A 23,375-nucleotide genomic window follows, 5' to 3' on the forward strand; every position below is an offset into this window, starting at 1 on the left:
TTTCTTATTAATGGATATATCCAGTTGATGTCTTGATTATAAACACCTCCATAAACCCCGTTTTCAGAGAATTATAAAACAGCATTTAGCTGTAGTCTGACTTGGTTTTTAATCCCATCCCATCCCATTGTTTTTGTGCCCCAGAAATGATCCATCACTATCCTATTCATCGTAAAATTATTGAGTAATTTAACCTAGAAGAGTTGTTGAGGAACAGCTGGCGTGAAGCCTGACTGTAAACAAAAAAAGTGTTGTTTGTGTAGCTAATTGTTATTTGGCCCTATATTCTGTAGAAATGTATTTAAACCCCTTAATTCATTTGTAGCACAAAGCTGCAGCTTTAATTTAGTAAAAATACACATCAGGATGAGCTAAGAAATTCATGTGTCCTGGACTTTTTTTTAATAAAAAATGTATTTTCTTTCCTCATCATATCATGTGACAGGAGGTTTGTTTAGTTCCCCACTTGAAGTCTAAAATCCCAGTGTGGGGTGCCTGGATATAAGGACCCTGTGGACAACCTGTCCTTCTGTCCCGACACGTCTTCTTTTCGTTTAAATAGTGTAAACATTAGACACACTGTAGAACAAGCAATGTTACGTTATATATTTATATACTTTATATCCCCTTCAGGATACATACCGTATGTTTTGATCATGCGATGGAGTTGAGGAGGTAATCATTATTTTAATGTAGCCAAAAATGTGAAATTCAAAAAAGAATTTCTATAATAGAAATATATTCAGTAAATTGGCGGTTTTATTAAAGTTGCAATTTGAGCAAGAACAATAAAGAAAAACATCAGTTTCACAGAGATTTCAAGTCACAGAAATGTCACCCAGTTCTTAAATTTAGACATAATAAATGTTTGTCATACACCTTAAAAGTACCAGAGGATATCTTGGCTGAAATTTGAGTAATTTAAAAGAACAACTAACAAAATGCAGACCAATATCAAGTGAAGAAAATACAAAGGAGAGTGACGATGGGATCAAAACATCTGTGTTTTCTGTTTTTTTGGGCCCCAACAGTCTTTAAATGTTTGTGTGTACACTTTACTTCCCATCATGCCTGTAGTCCCCTTCAAGGTCCTTCAGTTTTATCGCTCAAGGGCCCGTCTCAAGTAAAACAAAAACAAAAAGTAATGCATAAGAAATGGACTGTGACACTTTGTTTTTCAGTTGCAGTTTAACCAGCATTAAGGTTCAGGTACTTTACGTGGTAGAAACGTATGTTTTCTTGGAGATTCCCTGCAGAAGAAGGTTGTGATTGATTATGAATCAGTACCTGGTCAAAACGATCTGCCTGGTTGTATTTGCATGTGAATTTTCAGAGACATTTGTGTGAATACCTTACATCATCCGCTGAGTCTTGCCACCAATTGAACAGCTCCATGTTTTGAAATGTGTGTAAAAAGTCATGAACTTTCTCCTTTGTTCCCTTTGACAACTTTCTTAACTTTCATGTTATTTTTACTGTAGCTCCATCTTTTTAATCATGTTTCCTGTCCTCTAATGTTCATTTCAACCCCCCCCTGAAATAAAAAGCATGCCCTGAAAGGCCAGACGTCTGCAAAAGTGTCAGATTAATATTCTTTTCTACTAATAAACTTTGGTTCTTGGACCATTTTTTGAGAAAAGGTTTTGGACAGAGAGCTGGACACTTGCAAGAGCTTTCATGTTACGTTTTGTCTGTTTGGCATTGGTATGAAAGGGTCAACACAGGTTACCATGGAAACTCCAGGGTTACTATTGGCTTCCTACATTAAACACCTACATTTCATAGTGATGCTGGTGGCGATTGATTGTTTTTACTCCATTGCAATGAAGCATGAAAACCTTTGGTCTACAGCCAAGCTAACGGCTCTGTGAGACTCTACTTAGATACATAGGCTAAATGCTAACACTAGCATGGCAACACACTCACAGTGACAATGCTAACATGCTGATGTTTACCCTGTTCACCATCTCAATTATGTATTTTTTCATCATTGATTAATCTGCAGATTATTTTCCTGATAAATCATTTGGTTAGTACAATATCATATATAATATATATAATAGTGGAAAATGCCCATCACAGTGTCCAAACGCAGGCATCCATAGAGCCATAGTGCTAGCATAGCTAATGAAAACTTAACTCAAGGTCCAATTTTTCTGGAGCTTTCATTTACATCTCAAGGTCTTCCTCAGCCAAAGACCATCTACCACCTGTAATCATGTGACCAGTGTTTCATAGTGGTCCCATACAAATAAGACAAACTTTTTTTTGTGGTCAAAATGTCCACAGGCCAGACGTGTAGTGAAGAAAGAAATTCAGTCGTTCAAAAACGAAGCGCAGTGTTTGAAGAGAAACTGACAGCTGCCCTCTCTAGTAGGGTTTTTTTCCCATGCGGTCCGGGTCTGTCTGCTTCAGCATAACTTGCCAATGACACGAGTTTCCCCTTAACGCCTCACAGCAGGGGAGAGCCGTGACAGCTAAAGGGTAGTTGTGGTTGATACTTCAGTTTAAATACTGACAAAAGCAGCCATGCCGTCACATTGAGTCCTTATCTGGTTTTAGTCAGAACCAGTGGCAGGTTTCGTTTGCTTGAAATATGGTCTATGTGGCGATAATCTGGTAGCCTATCCCCGATCTGGATATGCAAAGCTGTGAACGATACCTGCGGCTTTCAGTTTCTCTGCAAGGCAGGCAGAGGAACTTCAGTCGTTACTATGACAAAAGACAGTATAAATCAATCTGGGGGTGAAAAAATAAGTTGTATTGTTGCCATAATGTGTGCAAACTAAAAGCATTTTTTCCCACTTACTTGTTATAATATGCACCTGACGCTTTACTACAGCAATTTAATATTCCACTAAAGTTGTAAGAGACACATTTAAAAAAGGACAGTCAAAATCGGTGGTGCAACAGAGGCCCCAGACATCCTGACTTGTAGTCTGTAGTATGAGTCAAAATCCAATAACACTGGATCCTACATTTCCCACAATACAACCAATAACACTATTTCATTAGACCCACCCTGCCTGGTAAATGCCCTCAAACTCCATGCCTGAATGTAACACAGACTTTCTGTTCATGACTAGTCTCCAAGAGTCTCTCAGACTTGAAAAACTCCCTCAAGAGCCACAGAAGAAATTACGCAGCTGTTTTCACATACTGAGAAGTTGCTCCTCATAACGACACTGACCTTTATGTGTAAAGTCAGAGAAGTTCCCCCTTTCTGTATTTTTTAAATGTGTTAAATGTTTTGAGGAAATGACTCAAGCCAACACATTCTGCAAAAACACGAAGGAACACTACATCAAGTACACAATAACGGAAGGAAACAAAATACACCAATAACCTGGTTAACAAACAGCCTGCTTGTTTGTTTTTTGGTGACAGTGGTTCAGTGTGTTACTTTCTTCAGCAACTTGCAGAGGCGACAGTTTCAGTTGCCGCAGGTGGTTGATGAAGCGGGTTGTTAAGTCTGTGGCAGAAAACACCAGAAAGTTTCACAGATCATAGAGGCACATGAAATCGCCTACGGCGGCCCGCAGGGGAAAGTTTTAACATTCACATGTGACTATTTGAGAACATCCTAAGATAAATATCAGCAGGGTAAACTACAATAAAAGTGTACTCCAGTTCTTGGGGTACTTTTGACTTTGTGACGCTGATCCTCACCTGATGACATAATCAATGTATAGTGTAGGTAGTTTATGCTACTGGCTATAGGTACAACACTAGAGCCCTACCAGAGCAAACAAACCCACTTTTGAACCATGCAACACTGCTTAACAGTGGGTTTGTTTGCTCTAGTAGGGCTGCATCTAATGATTATCATTGTCGATTAATCTGCATATTATTGTCTTGTTTAATCAACTAATATTACAACTAATATAATCAACTAAAATTGTAAGAATTCCCAAGGTGACTTCTTAAAATGTCTTGTTTTGTACGACCAACAGTCCAAAACCCCAAAGACTTTCAGTTTTATGTCCCACAAGTCGAAAACAGTCATCATTTAATTTTCTGTTGATCGACTAAACAATTAAATCTCACTCATCTTTTCAGCTCTCTACTCAAATCAACATGCAACCACTGTATGAAAACCTATACATTGGTATACGCATTCTTTCATAATGGACATATTGTGTGTTCCTAAAGAGCAGCGAGCATTGCACCACACAAATATTTACATATAAAAACTCATTAGACAAAATTCATGAAAAACGCTAATCCTTTATTGTGCTTTAAATGACAATGCAGAACAGTTAATACACATTCAATTAAAAGTACAGTATTTTTCATCAAAGTAAGGACTTCTAGAATAGATGAAATTATTGATGTGCTAAGGTAAATGTTTTTATATTTGTTTAATGTTATAATAATAGATGAAAGAAGATTTAGGATGATTGTTATGGAAGCATGATATACGTAATCAAAAAATACACCAAAGTATGATCATAAAAGGTAAACTTTAAATAATGTACAATGAATATAATAGAGTGGATATAATATATAATGGATATTATTTATCAAGACTATTAGTACCAGCAGGAATTAGTGCTAAACAGGAAGGTACAAGTGTTGCTACACTTTCCTATAAATGAACCTCCAGTCTTGTATTGGTGGTCTATGCAAGGCCAGTTTTTGTGTTCCATGTTTTACAGGTGCAGCGGAAACTCAGGCGTATAACTTTTCAAAATGTTTTGGTTTGTTTATTTCTTTCATTCATAAATTTGTTTTAGGATTGACTCAGCAAGTTTGGGCTACAGCCGTTTATGTTAACACTGGAAAATGTATCAAACGTATGATCTAGTAATTGATTGATAGGTTATTCAAATGATAATAAGTGGCCTGCTCCATCTACACTTGAAATTGTTAATCTATTTTTATGAGAGTTCATTAGTTAATTAATTTCAGCATCATGTGCTGTTCAAATGGCCCAGTGCAGAGCGAGACACCGTATCCGTGTATTATATGCCTAAATGTATGTACAGATGTGAAGAACCACACAATGCAAAGCTGGAGTCTGGAGTATTATAATCATTATATATATATATATATGTATATATATATATATATATATTTGATACAAATATTACTATTATCTGTTGTAAGATTTCATTCGAATGCCACGTTAGGATGACTGCAGGCCTCTTTTATCATGAGCAAGATATTTAACTCAGCAGCTCTTAATGTTACTAAAGCTCTTATTGTTTTTAAGCATGTCTCCTGACCACCTGCTGACAGCTTTGTGTGTTTGTATATGCAACGTAGGTGCTGCCAAAAGTCTTAAATATACAAGACATTGAGAAAATAACAGAAATGGCCAAACTTATATAAAGCGCGGGTATGACACGGCAGCGCTGTCCGTCCACTGGCTCCTATAAGTCAGATTGATTTATTCACTTAAGATGGATACCCATAACCATTATAGATCCACCGCCATGATTGTTATTTTACACACCCTTGTATATCATGTCATAATGTGACACTCCCGAGAACATCTTGAGGACGTTCTTAATATATAGTGTACATATGATATCATGTAATATCATAGACACATACTATAGTATAATAGAAATATAACATACATCATTATATAGCTATATAATTATTATAACTATGTACTTATTTCTAAGTTTTAAGTTTTCCTTTAAACATATTTTGGGCTAACTTCCACAGTCTACACCCTATAAGCCTGTGAGGTCTACGATGGCTTTAATGAAAATTGTGTCATCTCTCAGATAGGGGCTCTTGCCAGCCAGTTTGGCCAGTGGACAGAACAGCGGGCAGCCACTGGCGATGTTCATCTCACTGATCGGCCTCTGGAAGGAGGTGGAGGTGACGTCAGGGCGAAAAGCGTCAATAATGTGCTCCCTGTTGTTCTGATCCAAGAGCATCAGAGTCACCTGGAAGAAGAGGCGAAGGGAACATCAGTTTGATTTGTGTTATTTATTCTGGCGATTGTGGATAAAGAAATGGGTGTAAAAATGTCTTTACAAGTCTTCCTACCTTCTGACTGAATGGCCATTTGAGCAGTGCATCGCACTTGCCCCTCATGACGACAAAGAACAGCGAAAGGTGTGTTCCTCGACCCGTCCCGTCGCCGTTCAAATACAGCCGCAGACACATTTTGTATCCGTATTTGCTGGAGTAAAACGCTACGAGAAAGAAGAAGAGGAATCCAGAGTGTAAACAGAACCTTAAATTAGTGTCATGTGAGAATAGGAGTGATGTAGACTCCCTGAAGGACAACAAGGGTGTAGCAAAGTGGAATTTCCCTTGACTACACCCACAAGAGTTATGATCACACGAACCACATGATCTTAGTTGACTCAATTTCAAAAATAGCCTTTCAGCTTGGACATAAGATACGCCACGTGCACAGAAAACCTTTGAAAAGCATGATGGGTGGCGATTACGTGTTTCGTCTCACCTGGAGAGAACATTGCAGGTGTTCGACCGCCCACTGCGTCCTGTCTGCGGCGGGAGAAGTCTGAGATCTTCCAGACAAATATCCCGTCGTACGTGCAGAACTGGAGCTCTTGCACCAGCTGTTCAGTTTCAGACAGCTGCAAGTCTCTCATGGTGAGCGTCCGCTCGAGCTGACGCACTTTATTGGAGAGGTTTTCAATTTTTTCCTGGTCTAAGCGATGTTGATGTGAGAAAGCCTCCAGCGTGACTGAACTGCGCTCCACCTCTCGGTTCAGGACACACACGATATTTTCCAACGCATTTACCTGACAAAAAGAAACAGCAACAAATACTTTTAGATCCTCATTCAAAACCTATTAACATTAACAGAGAACATTCAATCCATTGAGACTCACCTTTTTTTCCAAGTCCACAGACTGCACGGAGGCTGCAGCTCCAGAGCCCATAGTGACTCCCTCCTCAGGAGCCCTGTACAGGCCCAGACCAGAGTCCTCCTGCCACTCCCCGGGACCAGGAGTGTCAGCATTCGGGCGAGCCATGGAGAGCACCATGGACAGCAGCAGACGCAAGTGCTCCATGGTGCTGCTGTGCTCATGGTCGCTGAGCTTCCCGTTCTCTATCTGAGACACACAACACAGCTTAATGTGAACACATAACATAAACAAACATTTTTCATAATGGTACCCTGAAAACCTGAAAGCTTAACAATTACATTAATATTAACATTTATAGCATTAAATATTCAAGAATAAATAAGCAACAATGAACGTTAAAGTTCAGGAAAAAACAAAACATCCTCAGTTAATATTTATTAAGAGTTTAACAGTCAAAAACCCATCTAATCTGCCTCATCAGGACTGTGAGGGTGTGGGTTCACAGTCGCCTGGCAACGTAGGAAAACCACAACTGTCAAGCGAATTTAATTCAAATGATGCTTAACTCGTGACATCAATCTTTTTCCAACTGAGCCCTGCCCACTTCACTTCAGCAGTGAGAGAAATCTTTCATGTGAAACAACCAAAGCAGTTGTAACTTTGGCAGAAAGTTATGTGTTCATGTACGACCCTGGCAATGATGGAAAGAATATAATTGAGAAAATGTGTTTTCAGTGCCTATAAACTTGTTTATCAAGGAATTGTGACCAAGATATGTCTTGAGCGGGGCATTTTACAGTTAAAAAATGAACTTGTCACCACTCTCTGATGAATAAATTATCTTACGCAAGGCTGTACACTTCAGGGAGTTTTTTAGTGCAGATTGTTTAAGGAATAATTCCGACATTTTGGGAAATCAGCTTTCTCACTGAGAGTTACATGAGAAGATCGATACCATTCACATGTCTGTAAAATCTAAATCTAATATGAAGCTAACGCCGAAGGGCATTTAGCTTAGCTTAGTTTAGCTAAGGGAAACAGCTAGCCTGGCTCTGGTATGTGCTGGACTCTTTCAATTTCTAGTTTCAGAGGTGATAGTAGAAAGATACCTTTGGGCAGAGCCAGGCTGGCTGTTTGCCCCCGATTCCTGTTTTTATGCTAAGCTAAGCTAAGCGTCTCCTGGCTGTAGCTTCAAACTTACTGTACAGTACTCTTGGCAAGATAGCAAATATGGTGTATTTGTAATGTCAAACACCACATTGAAAACAAGTCATCCTCCAACATAGTATTTGTATGTTTGAAAAATAAATAAATAGCACAATTCAAGCATTATTATTTGATTTGAACATTGTACATACCACAGACTTACAGCCCACTTCATTGAATGGACAGGCAGTCTTTGACTTGGCGCAGGACCTGCTGTGGTCATTGAACTGAAGATAGAATAGACATAAAAAAAAGAGTTAGTGGACCAGCTCCAAACTGAGAAGTGAAAGTGGAGAACTACAGGACGCTTAGTCAGAAAGAAACTCAGTGGCCATAAAGGGAATTCTGAGGCACCGCTTCCTAAAAAGACTTTCACTTCTCAGGTGATGAATGTGGAACTCACAGTTTATGGTACAGTCATTGCAACTTGTATGTTCTGTACATTGTGTTTTGTATAATTTGATGTATTTTTTATAGCATTGTGCATGCATTTCAGGTCATGTCTTGCACGTTTGCTTAGGCTGTAAATGCTATATTCAGTGAATACTCTATGCTTCAGTAAGAGCCTTTGTTCAGAGAGGACATTGTCAAACATTACCATGCCGAGTAATTTGAAACCACTGAACTCCACATAGAAATGTATATGGAAAATTAAAAAAGTAATTTGAGGATCAGCTCAAACCTTTTCTCTTGGGATCTTCTTCTTGCCACAGTCTTTGCATTGTAAGGGAAACTTCAGACAGATCTCATCGTGGGCCTAAAACACACCACGAAGGAGTTATTTTGGGTCCATTTTTGCAGATACATCCAGCAACTGCTTTACACTAGATAATCTCTATCTCTCACCTTGATGTCCTTAAAGTTGAAGGTCATTTTGCAGTATTTGCAGTTGAGCGTTCTTGCTTCACATTCTCTCTCATTATGTCTGTCTTTCTCCGTACAAAGGACAAAGACTTGGCAGGCTTCGCACTGAATCCGCTCAAATTCACAGCGACCTTCATGCTGAGCCTAAAAATGGAGGACAGATCAATTATTATTACCACATCCTTACTGCCTGGCCCTCTCAGATCAGGTGTGTTTGATATTCATTGTTCTTCAGTTGTGCTTTATGGTGTTGCAGCATGTTTAGTGTCGTTTACATGGCAGATGATCAAAACAGGTCATATAAAAGCTTCTGACCTTTTGTCGGCTTTTACATAAAAGATGATACACCCTTGTTAATCATTGTCAAAACAAACTGTTGTAACCGCCTGAAACACCCGCACATTCAAGAAAGTCTGGTACAGGATGTACTGACAGTTGAAATGTGGAAAAACAAGCTGTTCTGTTTTTTACACAACCATTGATCTGATGCATCTCCAGTGCATAAAAAAAAAACAGGTGAAAGGTAGGGAGACAGTACACTTATCTAATTATAAAAGTGATTACAGTAATTCTGTTTTTATTGATGTAATCATGATGTTTAACCCAATTAGGAGAAATATTCTGAGACTCACAATTTAAGTATTTGTACTATACTATTGCTAAAACACAAACTCTAAAGAAGTGAGATAAAAGAGAGCTTTTTAAAACCTCTGATCTTAAAACAAACAAAAAAACCATCCCGCCCAAAATAGGATAATGAGGAAATAAAAATACAAAAAAACAGAAATAAAAACGTGAAGTAAAAAAATAAAGTACTGAAAAAAGGGATGTTTTTGAATTTAAGCGTTTGAGAATTTTATAAAAAGCCGTAAAATACCATCTTAAAAAATACCCGGAAACGAAAGGGGTGGAGCTCGACAGTGAGGTGGAGTTTATCGACCTGGAAGTTAGTTTCTTTCACTATGACTGCCAACAGCACGCATGGAGCCACAGAGCCAGAACAACAGGTAGGTTAGCATGTTTTTCGCTTTGACTGTTCACTTTTCACACACACGACGCCGGCAAATCTCGAACCGAAAAACCAATCTGAATATGAATAATTTTTAAACAGCTTTCCAGTCAAATCCCTGTCCTCACCACACCACTCAGACACCATGTTTAGTCTATTTTTTCCAGCTTCGTGAGACCCAGTTTTGGGTGTGCATAGCTAGCCAACGGCAGCGCGGATCTTTCCAGTGAGAGCCACGTTTGCAAAACATGCAAAATAGTCTCCAGCATCAGCCGAGAGTTCTCAACTGTTTCCTGCCATCACATCCTTTAAACATTTCCTGTGAAGAACCTGATACAGTCTGATTCGTTAAAATCCCAAACAAACAAAACAACACTACAAACATCCTTTGCATAGGATTAGCTTCAGGAAGTCTCTTTGATTAACAAAGTTACTCGCCCCACACAGACATATTTACAGTAGAAACAAAACTAGTAGACAGATGACGCTCATTCAAGAACACAAATATTTATGATTCAGACGGGGCTTTTCTGTGATTATACAAAACCACAGTCTGTCTGAAAGATGTAGTTCATCGTCTAAACCTGTTCCAGTAAATATAGTAGTTCCCTTGTGAACTAAGTCTAGCAGTTTCATTATAATGAAATGGTCAACTAACCCTCTATCAGCCAAGCTAGTCTCAAGTTAAATAGCTTTTTATATCCTGGTACTTTCCCACTGAGTTGTTGTTGTTAGCTCAGATGGTAACAGGGGGACTTTCCAGGCTGTAAGTTTCACTTCCTGTTTCTCCACTCTTATTGCTGCACTGCATGAAACAGACCACATTGTTCAGCTATAATGTGAGCTGAAGGCTTCAGGGGAAAAAACCTGAATGGAATGGGAATGCAGAATATGTGATGGTACACTCTGTGTGGGTGCTGATGGTTGAGAAATATTCAAACAAAAGTGAAAGCAAGTAGGAAGCAGTAAGCACACACACAAGTTTAAACTTTATACGTCACCTCATACTCTTTTATTAAGCCTTTCCAATCGCAGCCCTGGTTCAAACACCTGGCAGGCAGACTGGCTATTTCCCGCCCGGCAGCATTGTCTGGAAATGCCTGGTGGGCGGACAAAGAAAAGACTTCAGAGAGCTCACAAAGCCACAAATTATAATGGCTCACAGACATAACAGGTCACATTGTGGAGGTTGTGGTGAAGGATGGATTACAAGGAAGAGTGTCATGAAATAACAGCATTGGCTGAGAGCTGCATGTTTCATAACTCACCTCATTACTATTTAGAATGGAAATAGGTTCCTCATATATCTCCTCTTGGCGACAGGCTTCACATGGCTTTGGCCCAGAACTGATAAACAAAACAGGTTTGTGACTTTATAGGAAAAAAAAGTGTGGAGCACAGCTCAAGCTGATGAATCATTAATCAATACAACAGCAGTGAAAGAAGCTTGTAGCGTGACACAAATGCTGCGACTTGCAACCCTTTTTTTCCAAAGTAATGAGAAAAATGAGTTAGCTTTTGCAAGGTGGAAGACAAATAAACACACACACACACACACACACACACACACACACACACACACACACACACACACACACACACACACACACACACACACACACACACACACACACACACACACACACACACACACACACACACACACACACACACACACACACACACACACACACACACACACACACACACACACACACACACACACACACACACACACACACACACACACACACACACACACACACACACACACACACACACACACACAAAAACTACATGTGAAGTCATTACAACATGATGAATTCTCATGTGTAGGCGGTAGTGGTTTTCAAACAGGTCATGTGAAATCGCCTTTCAAAACACGACGTGAAGATTAGCAGAAATGAGACTCCGGTACATACATGTTATGAAGGTTATTTTGTTGTATTTAGTTTTATGTTTAATTTCCTGTATTGTCACCTTGTGTGTAATGCTACTGCACTATGTATACTTAAGTATCATTAAACACCAATGTGATATATATGAATGTGATGATACATCAATGTATTTGTCACAATACATTCATACATTAATGCACAACCAGTGAGTCAGTGGGAGGAGTGGAAATAAAACAGTGGACACCTTGTATTTTACTGAGTCAGCATGGTTTGATCCTTGTGATTCACTGACAGTATTACAGTCCAGTCATGTGAAGGATGAGTCTGCATAAAGTAATTGATCTTTGGTGCAAAATAATCCCCAGAGGCGAGCAGAGATAAGAACACAGGATGTGCTAAAGCATGTCCGGTAAGAGGAAAAGCATTAAGGGGGGGGGGGGGTTGCATTTCACATGGTTGTAGGTGGTTTGAGGACCTCCAGTCTACCTGGTGAGCTGCTTGAAGCAGTGTACACAGAAGCGGTGGCCGCACTGAGCCTGGACAGGCTTCCTCAGGACCTGGAGACACTGCTGACATTTGTATTTATTCTCCATGGGCACTGACAGCACACTGAGGGGGATCCCTGGCAAAGAGTTGGGACAATCCAACGAGATTCGGGCCATTCTTCTCCATCAATCTGGTGCTATGACCTGCCAATGAAAACAGACAGCACATCAATCCAGATGTTTTGTGTTTCCCCTGACATACTGGTAATTACTAACTGAACACTTCCAAGAATTACCAGTATGTTGGAGTTATACCAATTGGAAGTGTCAACACAAGTGACATTCACTAGCTGTACTGAATGTGGTTCGGAGTAATATGAACCTCATCCAAGCCCTTAAGCAAATAATTATACAATGAGTTTAAGGCTGATTCATCATTGTGAAACCGTGTGAGGCCATGTGAACTGTGTTAAGTTTGGCAGCTTCAAACATGTTTTATTTATCACACCCAAATGAAGTGGACACATTCAAATTAGACACCTGCGTGCAAGTAAAATACAAATGGCTTGCCCAAAACTCTTGCCTCATCTATGACGCCTACCTGGGATGCAAATTCTTGTTGTTATCTATGAGATAGATAGTGATCTGTCAGGCAGATGTGATAGTGACTTGCTCTAGAATGTAAACAACATGGGTAGACTATGGTGGGTAGAGTAAATATATTTGAGATAAAACACTGACGCCAAGAAAGCTTTCCCAGTATCTGTGCTACTTCACAGAAAATGGAAGACATTTTCACTAAATAGTCCAGCTTCACTTCACACTTACTGCATTAAAAATGAACTGAAATATGGCGGAGTCCCAGTCCAGACAACAGACAACTCTCAATAAAAATGAAGTAAAAATTATGCAGACTATGACAAACACAACAGATCACAGTGGCCGCGCCTTCTTACAGTTCAGGCCAAAACATAAAGCTGCTGGTTACATAGACACAGACCTGCGTCAAAGACGCCCAGTCTTTCAAGCGTTGTTTGACGACGGTGGTATCCAGCTGTGTGTCATGAAAGGCCAATGCTCTTAAGGTACATTTGCTCTAACTTTGGTTTGCCATTTAATACTCAAAAAATGGATTTTATTAAAGAATAACTACATTAGGCTAATAATCGCGCCAGTGCTGCCACCTAGCGGTTGCTGTATGCTCTGCCCACAATATATGGACCATCGTGCAACAGCAAATCAGTATAAAGTCCAAAGTCAAAAGCAGGACTTTCCGTCTCTGTGTCATACTATAAAAGTTATGAACCACTAAAAAGCTTAAAGCGTACTTGGCTGGTGATGCGTGTTTACTCCTTATCAGCCTTCTCCTTAATCTTCTTATCAACGCAAGTAAGTTTCGCTTCCCCACAGTCTGCTGCATTAAGTGCAGTACAAAGGTTGTTTTAGAACTGCTTTTATACAAGAAACTTTCACTTTCACAAAAAAAATATCATTTTAGAAATGTCTGCTCTACGAATGTTTAACCTCTTAGTGATACACCATTTATTACTGAAAAATCCCTTATGGGAAATGAGTGGGGAGTGTCATTGTAGTGGGAAAATACAACACATCCCTTCCACACCCTGAAGAGTTTATTTTAGGTCACAGGTATTTGCTGTGGTGCCCTTTGACCCTAGCAAGGGACCATAGACCTCTCAACGTGTTCTCAGTGGTGCATTTTTCAGCTGTGGCCTTGATCCTTACAAGGTGATGACTGTCAAAAAGAGTGACGTATGTCTTACTAGCGTTCACATTCTTTGCTGTACATGCTGTATAAAAGCAGACCACTCTGAGATGCAGTACGGTCAGCCGGGCAGGAGCGCCTGAGTTGCTGTCGCGGCCGTCCGTCTGCAGATGTGAATAAACCACAAGAACTGCTCCCTTGTTGCTGGTCTTCTGTTTTTCCTAAAATTCCCACGACAGTTATTCCCATAAATAAGCAGATGTCATCATATACTGACATATTCCCATACGCCCACAGCAAATACTCCATTAGCAAATATGCACACAGCTGTTTGTTGTCTGTCATGGTGTCTATCTGGGTTTAGTTTTACACACGGCTGCAGAAAATGGTATACTGTGTGTGTGCATGCAGGTACAGTATGCCAACATATATTTAATGTGTCTTGGGAAACTCTGGAAAGAAATTGAACAGACTTCAGCTTTGCATGTCATGACACAATATATGACCTTTGAAATCTTTCTGCTTGTCTGCTCTGCAATAGGCTAAAGGGTATGCACGATAATATGTAGTTTATCTGGTTTTAACTCTATTCAGTGAATAAGCCTTTGAGCAGTGCTGTCTCCGCCTATTTGTTTGCTTGAGTCAAAGCACTTAGTCTTAAAAGAACTGCTCACCCATAAATTAAAGCCATTTGCTAAAATCAGATGAGGGTAAGGCTTACACTAGGTGGAGGTAAATACCATGTTTTCAACCCACATTGCATTGTTTGGTTACAAAACACACTATTCATCCTGCACAGACTGAGCAGGGGAAATTGCATATGGAAATTGTATGCCTCAGTAAAGAGAGAAACATGCAAAGTTAACAGTTTGGGATCAGGCTGAGGTAGGCTTATTCATTGTGCTTTTGCAAGTCATGAGAGCTTTTTGCCGTCTTCAGTGTAATAAATATCTGAATCCTCTTTTTGATGAACCCCTTTCTCTGCCACATGAAATCTGCTGAGGAACTTGGGGAAGTGGGCTTAAAAAGTTGAAGTTAGATCAAAACTGATAAATGAAAGTAGGCAAACTGAAAGGTTACTGTGCCCCACAAAGTACTTCATTTCAGTAACAGTATCAACACTGAAACCCACAAGCATGCCACTAACTCGTCATTTTTATAATTCACAGTATGAGTTACAATGATGAAACTCTCATGATCAGAAGACTAATAGCAAGAGCACTTGAAAAAAGTCTCATGCTTATCATGAGACTTAAATTGTCCCAAGTGAACATATGACCAGTGATGCATTAGCAGCCATGAGCAATAACAGTAAACATTCAAGCTACAAACAATATAATCACTCAAGTAACATTCATACTCCCTGCCATCTTTTCTATTTCATTAAATAAACATAAAAGCAGTTGTGCTAAGATAAGTTTATTAGCTAAATCACAAACATTAAGATAACAAAGCATTTTAACATAATTTTTTGGCAAACTAGTACTAACATTTTGTTAGTAATCCTTTCTATCAAGACTACATAATGATGATCATTTTTGTTTGAGTTTATCTGTCAAAATTAAATAAATATGTTTCCAAATTTTAAATTTCAGCCCCATTACGTGGAGGGTGAAACAGTAATATTGATTATCTTAAATTGAAGTTTCCTAGAATAATGATTAGTAATTATTCAGTTGTCTTGCTCCACCCTAGATTACTTCCTATCAACCTCAAAACAAACCCTGTTTAAAAGACGGGAGGTTTCATATTTAATTTCTCAGAAAAGCCACAATGCTGCTTATCATTGTAGAGTCACACTGTGCTTTCCTGTTAAAATTCTCTGAATGCCTATCTAACAGTTCACTTTCAAGTTACATGATGACTAATATTTCTTCAGTAGTACACCCAAGTTATTTTGCAATTCATTTCCTAAGTGCCATGTGCTCAAACCTGTCCACATAGAAAATAAATGGTATACAGTTCAATATATCATATAACACACAGCCTTGCAGTGAACAATGAGCCAAGCCTTAATGACGACAAGAGTACACCCAAGCTGGTGTTTAAGTGTATGTAACCATAGGAACCTTCAGAGGGTAGCAATCACAAATGCAGTGAATACAATCATTAAATCTCATGCAGACACCATATGCTGGTTTTCTTTGTTTCTCCACCATCCTAAACGGCCTAATAAAACAGACCAGAATTTTTGTACATTTTGGCTGAAAATGTCAGAAACAACAACTTAAGTAACATTGAAGATATCATGCACTAAGCACAAACATGATTAAACTAAGAAGACTGAGGTGTGATGAAAAATAAAATGTCCTTGGTTTTTGATCTGAGAACCACACAGCCATCTGGCCTCCAAAGTTACTAGTTGTGGAAACTTTTAACAATCGTGTCTTTGAAAGAAGTTATCACCAACACCAAGAGCTGCATTCACAATCAAAACAATGCCGTGAAGAATAAAGTACAACCAAAGTCTCCCTTCTGTCTCAAACAGCTGTCCCTGACTGCTTTTTAAAGCTAGTAGCAGCAGAAAAACACCCTCTGCTCTGCTTGCTCCCTGTATGCTCGCCATGTTCTTGCTCAATATTGATCAAGTACTCCAACCAAGTGTTTCTAGACTGTGAACCTCTTTGCGATACAGTACTGAAACCAAACTAAGCCATTTACTCACCGAGCTTGAAAAGACTGCCTGTTCACCTTTTAGTCTCATGCTAACCTACCCCCTGTGTTTCATACTTATGCTGCACCCACTCACATCACGTGCTGGCTAGGTTATAAAAGAACCACGAGAAGGTGGATGATGTGGACTGTCTGAGTCTGTAGCTTGACATTAGACGTGACGGGTTAGTTACTCCGTGCGAATAACTTCTGCAGCTATCATTTTAATTATTTTTGCATTTGTGTTATCGGGCTAAAAACAGGCAATGCTGTATCCTAGCACTTAATTTACACGTTACGTCTTGTTATGTATGAGTAACTACACAACTTTGGGTAGCTAGTTAGTTAAATGCTAAGTTAGGCAGTGTTTGACTAACCTATTACTAAGGGTTTATCGAATTAACTACTATGTTAGCGAACTGCTAAGCTAGTCATCTGGCAAGCAGAAACACCAGATCAGAAAACTAACCTTGGCGTCTTGAATGTGTCTCTGCTGACAGACAGAAAAGGAAACTATTTGTCCGCTATCGCTTGAGAAGGGCAACTCAACCTTTAGCTATGTTTACGATTTCGTTTCAACTTGCGCTTATTTTTAAAAAATAAGGCAGCTGAGGAGAGCGGAGTCACTTTAGCTCTACACTCTGCAGTGCATTCACCCAAACTGACCAACCCCCGCCCCTACAAGAGGGCTGCCCCGGAGTCGTAAACTGGTGTACCGATGACGCATGCGCCTTAGCCACAATGTTGCTGTGTGCGGGTAAACCTTTTCTACGATTAAATCAGCGACAATGCGTTTTGATCGCCAAAGGTATGAGTTTCGATACGCGTGGTCTCTGTTATAAAAATCAGTTTTAAAATAAACGTAGCTAGGTTAGGTGTAAGTTAACAGTTTAAATGTGGAAATTAATGAATGTCAAAGCCTGACGTTAGCTGCCAGAGAGGGCACAGACCGACCGTAACACAGCTATGTAACGTTCGCTAGCTTAACGTAGTGAGCTAGAAGCGGATAAATATTTGTAATTATTTTGTGGCTTATGAATAATTAGCTAGTCAGATACTCATGTCTTTCCAGGACAAGCAATAGAAGAAGATTTTGATTTCGTCCACTATGAATTAGCGTACAGATGGATGTAGCTCTCACATCTTTGCGATTAGCTTTTAGAAAGTAGTAGCAACAGACAGCTTATGACAGATGTCTTGTAAGCAACAATTGAGAGCTCATTAAAGAGAAGCAAATTCACTTTTTTGCCATACAATCTCACAAAGTATACATATTCAGACTCCGATTACTTTACTGTTAAGTGTAATATTCAATGTGACCTCTTTCTACAACACTTGCATCACTAAATTGATGTTTTTCTGGCCCCTGTAGAGCATACCAAAGGTTTTTGCGGCATTACCACATATACATCATACATCATTATCAATAAGCTGTTGAGTTGTTATTGTTATGTGAGGGAAAAAAAACTAAGTGCATTGTCTTATTGTCCAGTTGTGTAAAAGTTTCTAATGTTGCTCCACCTTTGTCTCAGCCGTGTGTGTCCGCCAGCTGCACAGTACTAGCTCTGGGTTTACAGACAGCTGTTATGATGGGCTGTATCCTGGCCATATCCACACCACCCCCATCCAGAAAGCCCTGTTGGCTGTTGGGTCAGGTGTTGCTGCACTACAGAACCCCTACAGACATGGTGAGACTCACACACATCAGCATGGGGCTTACTATTACTGTTTGGGTTTGTATTTCTTTCTCTTTTCATCTCGTTCTTCTTTTCAATTAAAAATGCCTTCTCATGCATCTGCTATCAAAGTGGTTAAATCTCATACCAGAAAACTGCAACGCCCTGTGGGACATTTATTGTATGTCAACCCCACCCCGTTCCCTGCCTTTGCTCCCTGTATCTCCACTATCAAAATAAAGCAAAAGGCCAAAAAAAGCCTTCCCTTGCACAGAATTGTGTGGCAGTACAGCCCACTCCCACATTATCAACGGTACAGTCAAATATGGAGATAGCTCTCCTGATGGTGGTGCAATAGAAAACCCCTAATGTTCCAAGCTTTGGAAATTAATTAAAAATCAATCGTACCTGCTTTCATACATTGCAGCCTAGTGGAAATTATGAAGTCCAATACTCTGATTTAATCAAAAACAGTAAAGCTAATTAAAACTTTAATCTCTTTTAAAGCTCCGTCAAATCACAAGGTTCACAAACTACTGTTTCTCTCAGCATTCAACCTTATTAGCAGATGGAGTTCATCACAGGTTGTATGTTTTTAAGATATTCTCCAAATTAAGAACCAAATAGCACAGACAGAAGACAGAAAAAGAAGCGATGGACATTTTTGTCATGTTGCTGCCTTACAACAGTCATCCATCTGTAAGCCTTACTACAGCTAAGGAAACCTCAGTCATCCAGTCTGCAACAAAGACTTGTGTATCAGCAAGCCTGTGTCCTTTGTATGCCTCCCACGTTTCAGATTATGGGAACTTGAAAGAACGTCTCATCCTGTGCATCATTTTTCAGCGGACGTTAGGTTTGTTACTCATGTGCTATTCAAGTACAGTTACTCATTCTCAAGCATTTATTCTCTGGAGACCTCTGTTACTGTGTATACTTCAAAAATGTCTCGGAAACAGAATGAGAATAAATACCCTGAAACTTTCAAGGAGGAAGAGAGCACTAACACCTGTGGCATTTAGTTTAGGGACTGCAGGTGTCTCCTGACTTCTAGTCCTTAGTATTGGTTTATCTTCAAAAAATTACATTACAATAACATCATTCCAACTCCAGGTTGTAATGCAGGCTTTGTGTTAAACATATGTCGCCTTCAAACCCAAACGGAGATAACTGATGATGTCACCAGACATGACATGTTCAGACAGACACTTTAAAAATCTCCTTCAGAATCACAGAAGACACTGAACAGCTGTTTTCACAGGCTGAGTTGTTGTGATGAATAAACTAATGTTCATGTGTAAAATGGGTGGAGTGCCCCTTTTTAAATCAAGTATCCAGGTGAATTTAAGCCGTATTATGCACTCTATTTTTAAGACAAACTGCACATATTTGTCAAGCCAAGAAATGTATATTATCAATATCAATTATCAAGAAATTTGAATTGCAGGCTTGTTATTTTGGGGCAATGAATTGTTAGATTGTACCTTTGGCAGCAACAAAAGGTCTTTATTGTACATTTAATTGCGTGAAACTCTCCCTACAGACATGGTCGCAGTGCTCGGGGAGACAACAGGGCACCTAGCGTTGATAAATCTCAGGGACAGGATGAGAAACGATCCTGAAGGCTACACCATCCTGACGTGAGTCACTGTAACGCCATTAAGTAACTTTCTGAGTTAGGTGCTTTTAAATAGAATTTTCTCTACTGTGAATTAAATTTGATTTTGTCTCACTTGTTGTTGACCTGTATTGCAGAGAAAGGCCCAGGATCCGGCTGTCTACTCTTGATCTGAGCAAGATGGCGTCATTGCCTGACGGCTCTTTTGGGAGAGAATACCTCCGTTTTCTGGAGGACAATGTGAGTGTCAGTTGACGAGTCTCCATAAAAAGAAATGTTATGCTTGTTTTTACATTTTCTTAACACTGATTTCATCAACACATTTACTCAGAATTCCCTCTTTTTTACGTTTCTCTTTCATCTTCACTCATACATTCACTTTCCTGGTCTGTCAGCATGTGACCCCGGACTCGAGGGCAGACGTGAAGTTTGTGGACAATGAGGAGCTAGCTTACGTCATGCAGAGATACAGAGAGGTCCATGACTTGCTGCACACGTTACTGGGCATGCCCACCAACATGCTGGGTGAGTCAGGCATTATCAATTCCGACCAAAGGCATTCCAGATAGGAAATTAGTCACTACACTTCCTGGCGTCTACAACGTCAATCATATTATAGGACTGTGATTTTTAATAGCACAATGAATAGTTGACCTAGTGATGCAGATAAGACAATAAGAATTATCGCATTGTAGACAAAACCAGATGAAGGGCACATCTGGAGCCATACGTTTGGCTGCTGACAGAACAATGCCATTCTCACCAGAACTTTATCGTGTCTCTTCCATCTTTTCCTTTACAGCTGTCTTCACACATGTCCTGCTTTTCAAAGCCCTTTTCTACAAACTGTTGAACTGAAAGAGAAAAAAAAAGTTTCAAAAAACAGGGTTTCGCCATACAAGTTCATTGTGACACACTTCTATTTTCTCTTCTCCTTCATCTTGAATAATCTGAATATTTCTTTCTGTCTCTGTCCCTTTCTGCTGCTTTCAGGTGAGGTGGCAGTGAAATGGTTCGAAGCTGCTCAGACTGGGCTTCCCATGTGCGCTCTTGGAGCTGTGTTGGGCCCACTTCGTCTGAATGCAAGGTACAACACCAGTGTTTTTATTTACCAGAGTTTAAACTACAGCACAGTACTGGACCACCAAGGCGCTTAGTGAGCTCTTTAGCAGTTTGATCAGAAATAGAGAGGTAGTTACAGTTTGAGTTTCTGTACACTCAGAGCAAGGAGGGCTGCAACTAATGATCATTTTCATGATTAACCGTTTGTAAAGAATGACCATCTCAATTTCCCAAAGCCCAAGCTGACATATGCAGATGTCTTGTTTTGTCTGAGTAGCAGTCTAAAATCCCAAGATATCCTTTTTGATAACATAGAAAACTAACAAAACTAGGAAATATTATTTTGGAAGCCGCAAGATTTTGCTTTTTTGCTCAAATGATTTAAATGATAATTTAATTACAGAAATAGTTGCTGATTTATTTTCTGTCGACTTATCTTATTAATCAAGTAATAATTTCAGCTCTTCATTGTGGTCTTTTATGTCCTGAATTTCACAAGTTGTCATCTTTAATCTGTACATAACAAATGAACATTAAACAGCATTACCCAACTCTGACGAGAATGAAGCCTGGCACATTTTGTATCATGAAAGAAATCATTAACATTTTGTAAACATTCATTTGGCTCTAGTATGTAGTACCACAGAGTGATAAGAGGAAACACCCCAACAGCTGTATATCACTGCTGTCTTTGGTTACCTGTAAATCATTAATCCTTCCTCATTCAATAACTGTAAACTTCTCTGTGTTTTCGGGGGAACTGGGCTGTGGCCTGTTAATAAGAAACAATAATGTTTTCATTGTTGTGTGATGCTGAAATGTTCCTTCCTTGTATCACCTTCTAGCCGTTTACAGTCACTGTTCACTTCCTTGGGCCCTTGGGCTCTGCAAAACGGCCGGCGGTCTCGCTGCATCCTCAGCATCTTCTACGAGAGACGCTGGGAGCAGAGCCTCGAAGACCTCCGACAAGAGCTCAACATAGAGCCGCCTCCTGTCACACTCTGTTCTGCCAGCAAGAGGAGCACCTGAGAAAGACAAAAAAAAGATTCCTCATCTCTGGATCACTGGACAACAGACTTCTTGATAGTGGACAAACCAGAAATATTTGAAGTGCTTTACTGTGGAATTTATGAGAAGGATGTTCTTAATTGTAGAGGAAATGGGGAAGGGGAAGTTTCACACTTGGCAAAGTGTGGATTGCCCCTTCTTACATCCTGGATGTATCTTTTTCCCTGTTGGTCAACGTTTACTTTAAATGTGAATCATCATATGTGTAAAGTCATTTCAGCAGAAGTTTCAATATATCTCCTGACGCTGCCAGACAGTAGGTCCGTTTCAACAGGTCATGTTCAGCCTCCATGTGTTGTTGAGAATATGACAGAAGGTGTGTATTTGTATAAAGGACAAATACATGTAAAAAAAGTAAATTATGTCTTGTTATTAAATACTCACCTATATGGTAGCGTGATATCACCTGTAATCAGCTTTGAAAAGTAATGTCGTTATTGGTCCAATATTATATTTTTTATGCAAATATTTGGCTGATTTGATACATTGGTATTTTCGTGACCACTTTCAAATAGATGTCAAATTATTGAGAAGTTGTGTCATGTGCATCTGCAGCTCTAACGGGTGGGAAAGGAGCAGATGTTAGCTTAAAAAACCCATCAGTGCAGCTGCTTCTGTTTTATCACATACTGGTAATGGTGGGTGTATGAGATCAAATCTTGTGTCAAGAAATAACCTTTAATTTTTCTAGTTAACAGCATTTCCTGGTAAAAAAAAAAAAAAAAAAATTCATGTTTGCTGAACCTTTCCATCAAATCTGTCACATCACATCATTTTACTTTACATCTTAAGTTCTCCACATTTTGCTTTGGACACAAGATAACCTGTGATTTTTCTTGGATATGACAGTTAACATATGAAACATTAACTCTCTATGATGAAGGTGTAAAAACCTGCTGTCATATCTACTTGGCATTTTATTGTTGATTTGATATTGTTTGATTCGACTACGGGTGCTGTACAGGTCAAGATGCGCATGCCTGTTGATCCTGATCTTTGATGCAAATAAACAATATTATGTGAAAAGTCAGTATCAGCGGAGTTTCCTTCCATCATCGGATCATCGCCTACATCTGGGGAATGAAGAAGAAATTAACAACAGGCTTTTGTAGGAAGATGTCTCTGTTGAAATAGTGTGGTCGGCATGAATGGGCTGTTAACTGTTGTACCTCTGTTGCATCACAAGAAATGTCTGGAATTGCTACATCCTGTGGTGTCAACCGTTGAACTCTTAACTCGCTGTTCAAATTCTCTCCGAATAGTAACATGACATTTATTAGATATCATGGCAATATCTTTCTTAAAAAGCTC

General features: G+C 39.4%; 2 protein-coding genes across 3 annotated transcripts; one reads left to right on the plus strand and one right to left on the minus strand.

Annotated features, from left to right (window-relative positions):
* Positions 1-4,291: 4,291 nt before the first annotated feature.
* On the minus strand, positions 4,292-17,135 carry traf2b (Tnf receptor-associated factor 2b). Of its 2 annotated transcripts, none has more exons than XM_070924282.1 (11): positions 17,110-17,135; positions 12,267-12,469; positions 11,151-11,229; positions 10,884-10,982; positions 8,856-9,017; positions 8,692-8,766; positions 8,162-8,236; positions 6,825-7,049; positions 6,431-6,734; positions 6,007-6,155; positions 4,292-5,903 (listed from the first exon to the last, which is right to left on the minus strand). In XM_070924282.1, exons 2-11 carry the CDS (start codon positions 12,440-12,442, stop codon positions 5,685-5,687), a joined length of 1,563 nt encoding a protein of 520 aa, XP_070780383.1. In that variant the 5' UTR covers positions 12,443-12,469; positions 17,110-17,135; the 3' UTR covers positions 4,292-5,684. The 2 variants fall into 2 exon arrangements, with proteins under 2 accessions (XP_070780383.1, XP_070780382.1); XM_070924281.1 differs by lacking the exon at positions 17,110-17,135 and adding an exon at positions 16,654-16,684.
* Positions 17,136-17,381: 246 nt separating this feature from the next.
* On the plus strand, positions 17,382-23,088 carry coq4 (coenzyme Q4 homolog (S. cerevisiae)). Its single transcript, XM_070924284.1, has 7 exons — positions 17,382-17,448; positions 18,173-18,328; positions 19,860-19,956; positions 20,072-20,174; positions 20,330-20,459; positions 20,928-21,021; positions 21,842-23,088. Exons 1-7 carry the CDS (start codon positions 17,382-17,384, stop codon positions 22,023-22,025), a joined length of 831 nt encoding a protein of 276 aa, XP_070780385.1. The 3' UTR covers positions 22,026-23,088.
* Positions 23,089-23,375: the final 287 nt, after the last annotated feature.

This window comes from Enoplosus armatus, chromosome 18, assembly GCF_043641665.1.
Source record: "Enoplosus armatus isolate fEnoArm2 chromosome 18, fEnoArm2.hap1, whole genome shotgun sequence".
In the NCBI taxonomy this organism is placed as follows: domain Eukaryota; kingdom Metazoa; phylum Chordata; class Actinopteri; order Centrarchiformes; family Enoplosidae; genus Enoplosus; species Enoplosus armatus.

Excerpts from the sequence above, each read along its gene's own strand:
- traf2b (XM_070924282.1), bottom strand. The coding sequence starts at position 12,442 with ATGGCCCGAATCTCGTTGGATTGTCCCAACTCTTTGCCAGGGATCCCC. Across the intron at positions 11,230-12,266 it reads TGCTTCAAGCAGCTCACCAG|TTCTGGGCCAAAGCCATGTG; the intron begins GTAGACTGGAGG and ends TTTGTTTATCAG. Across the intron at positions 6,156-6,430 it reads ACCTGCAATGTTCTCTCCAG|CGTTTTACTCCAGCAAATAC; the intron begins GTGAGACGAAAC and ends TCTTTCTCGTAG.
- coq4 (XM_070924284.1), top strand. The coding sequence starts at position 17,382 with ATGTTGCTGTGTGCGGGTAAACCTTTTCTACGATTAAATCAGCGACAA. Across the intron at positions 18,329-19,859 it reads ACAGAACCCCTACAGACATG|ACATGGTCGCAGTGCTCGGG; the intron begins GTGAGACTCACA and ends CTCTCCCTACAG. Across the intron at positions 21,022-21,841 it reads CCACTTCGTCTGAATGCAAG|CCGTTTACAGTCACTGTTCA; the intron begins GTACAACACCAG and ends ATCACCTTCTAG.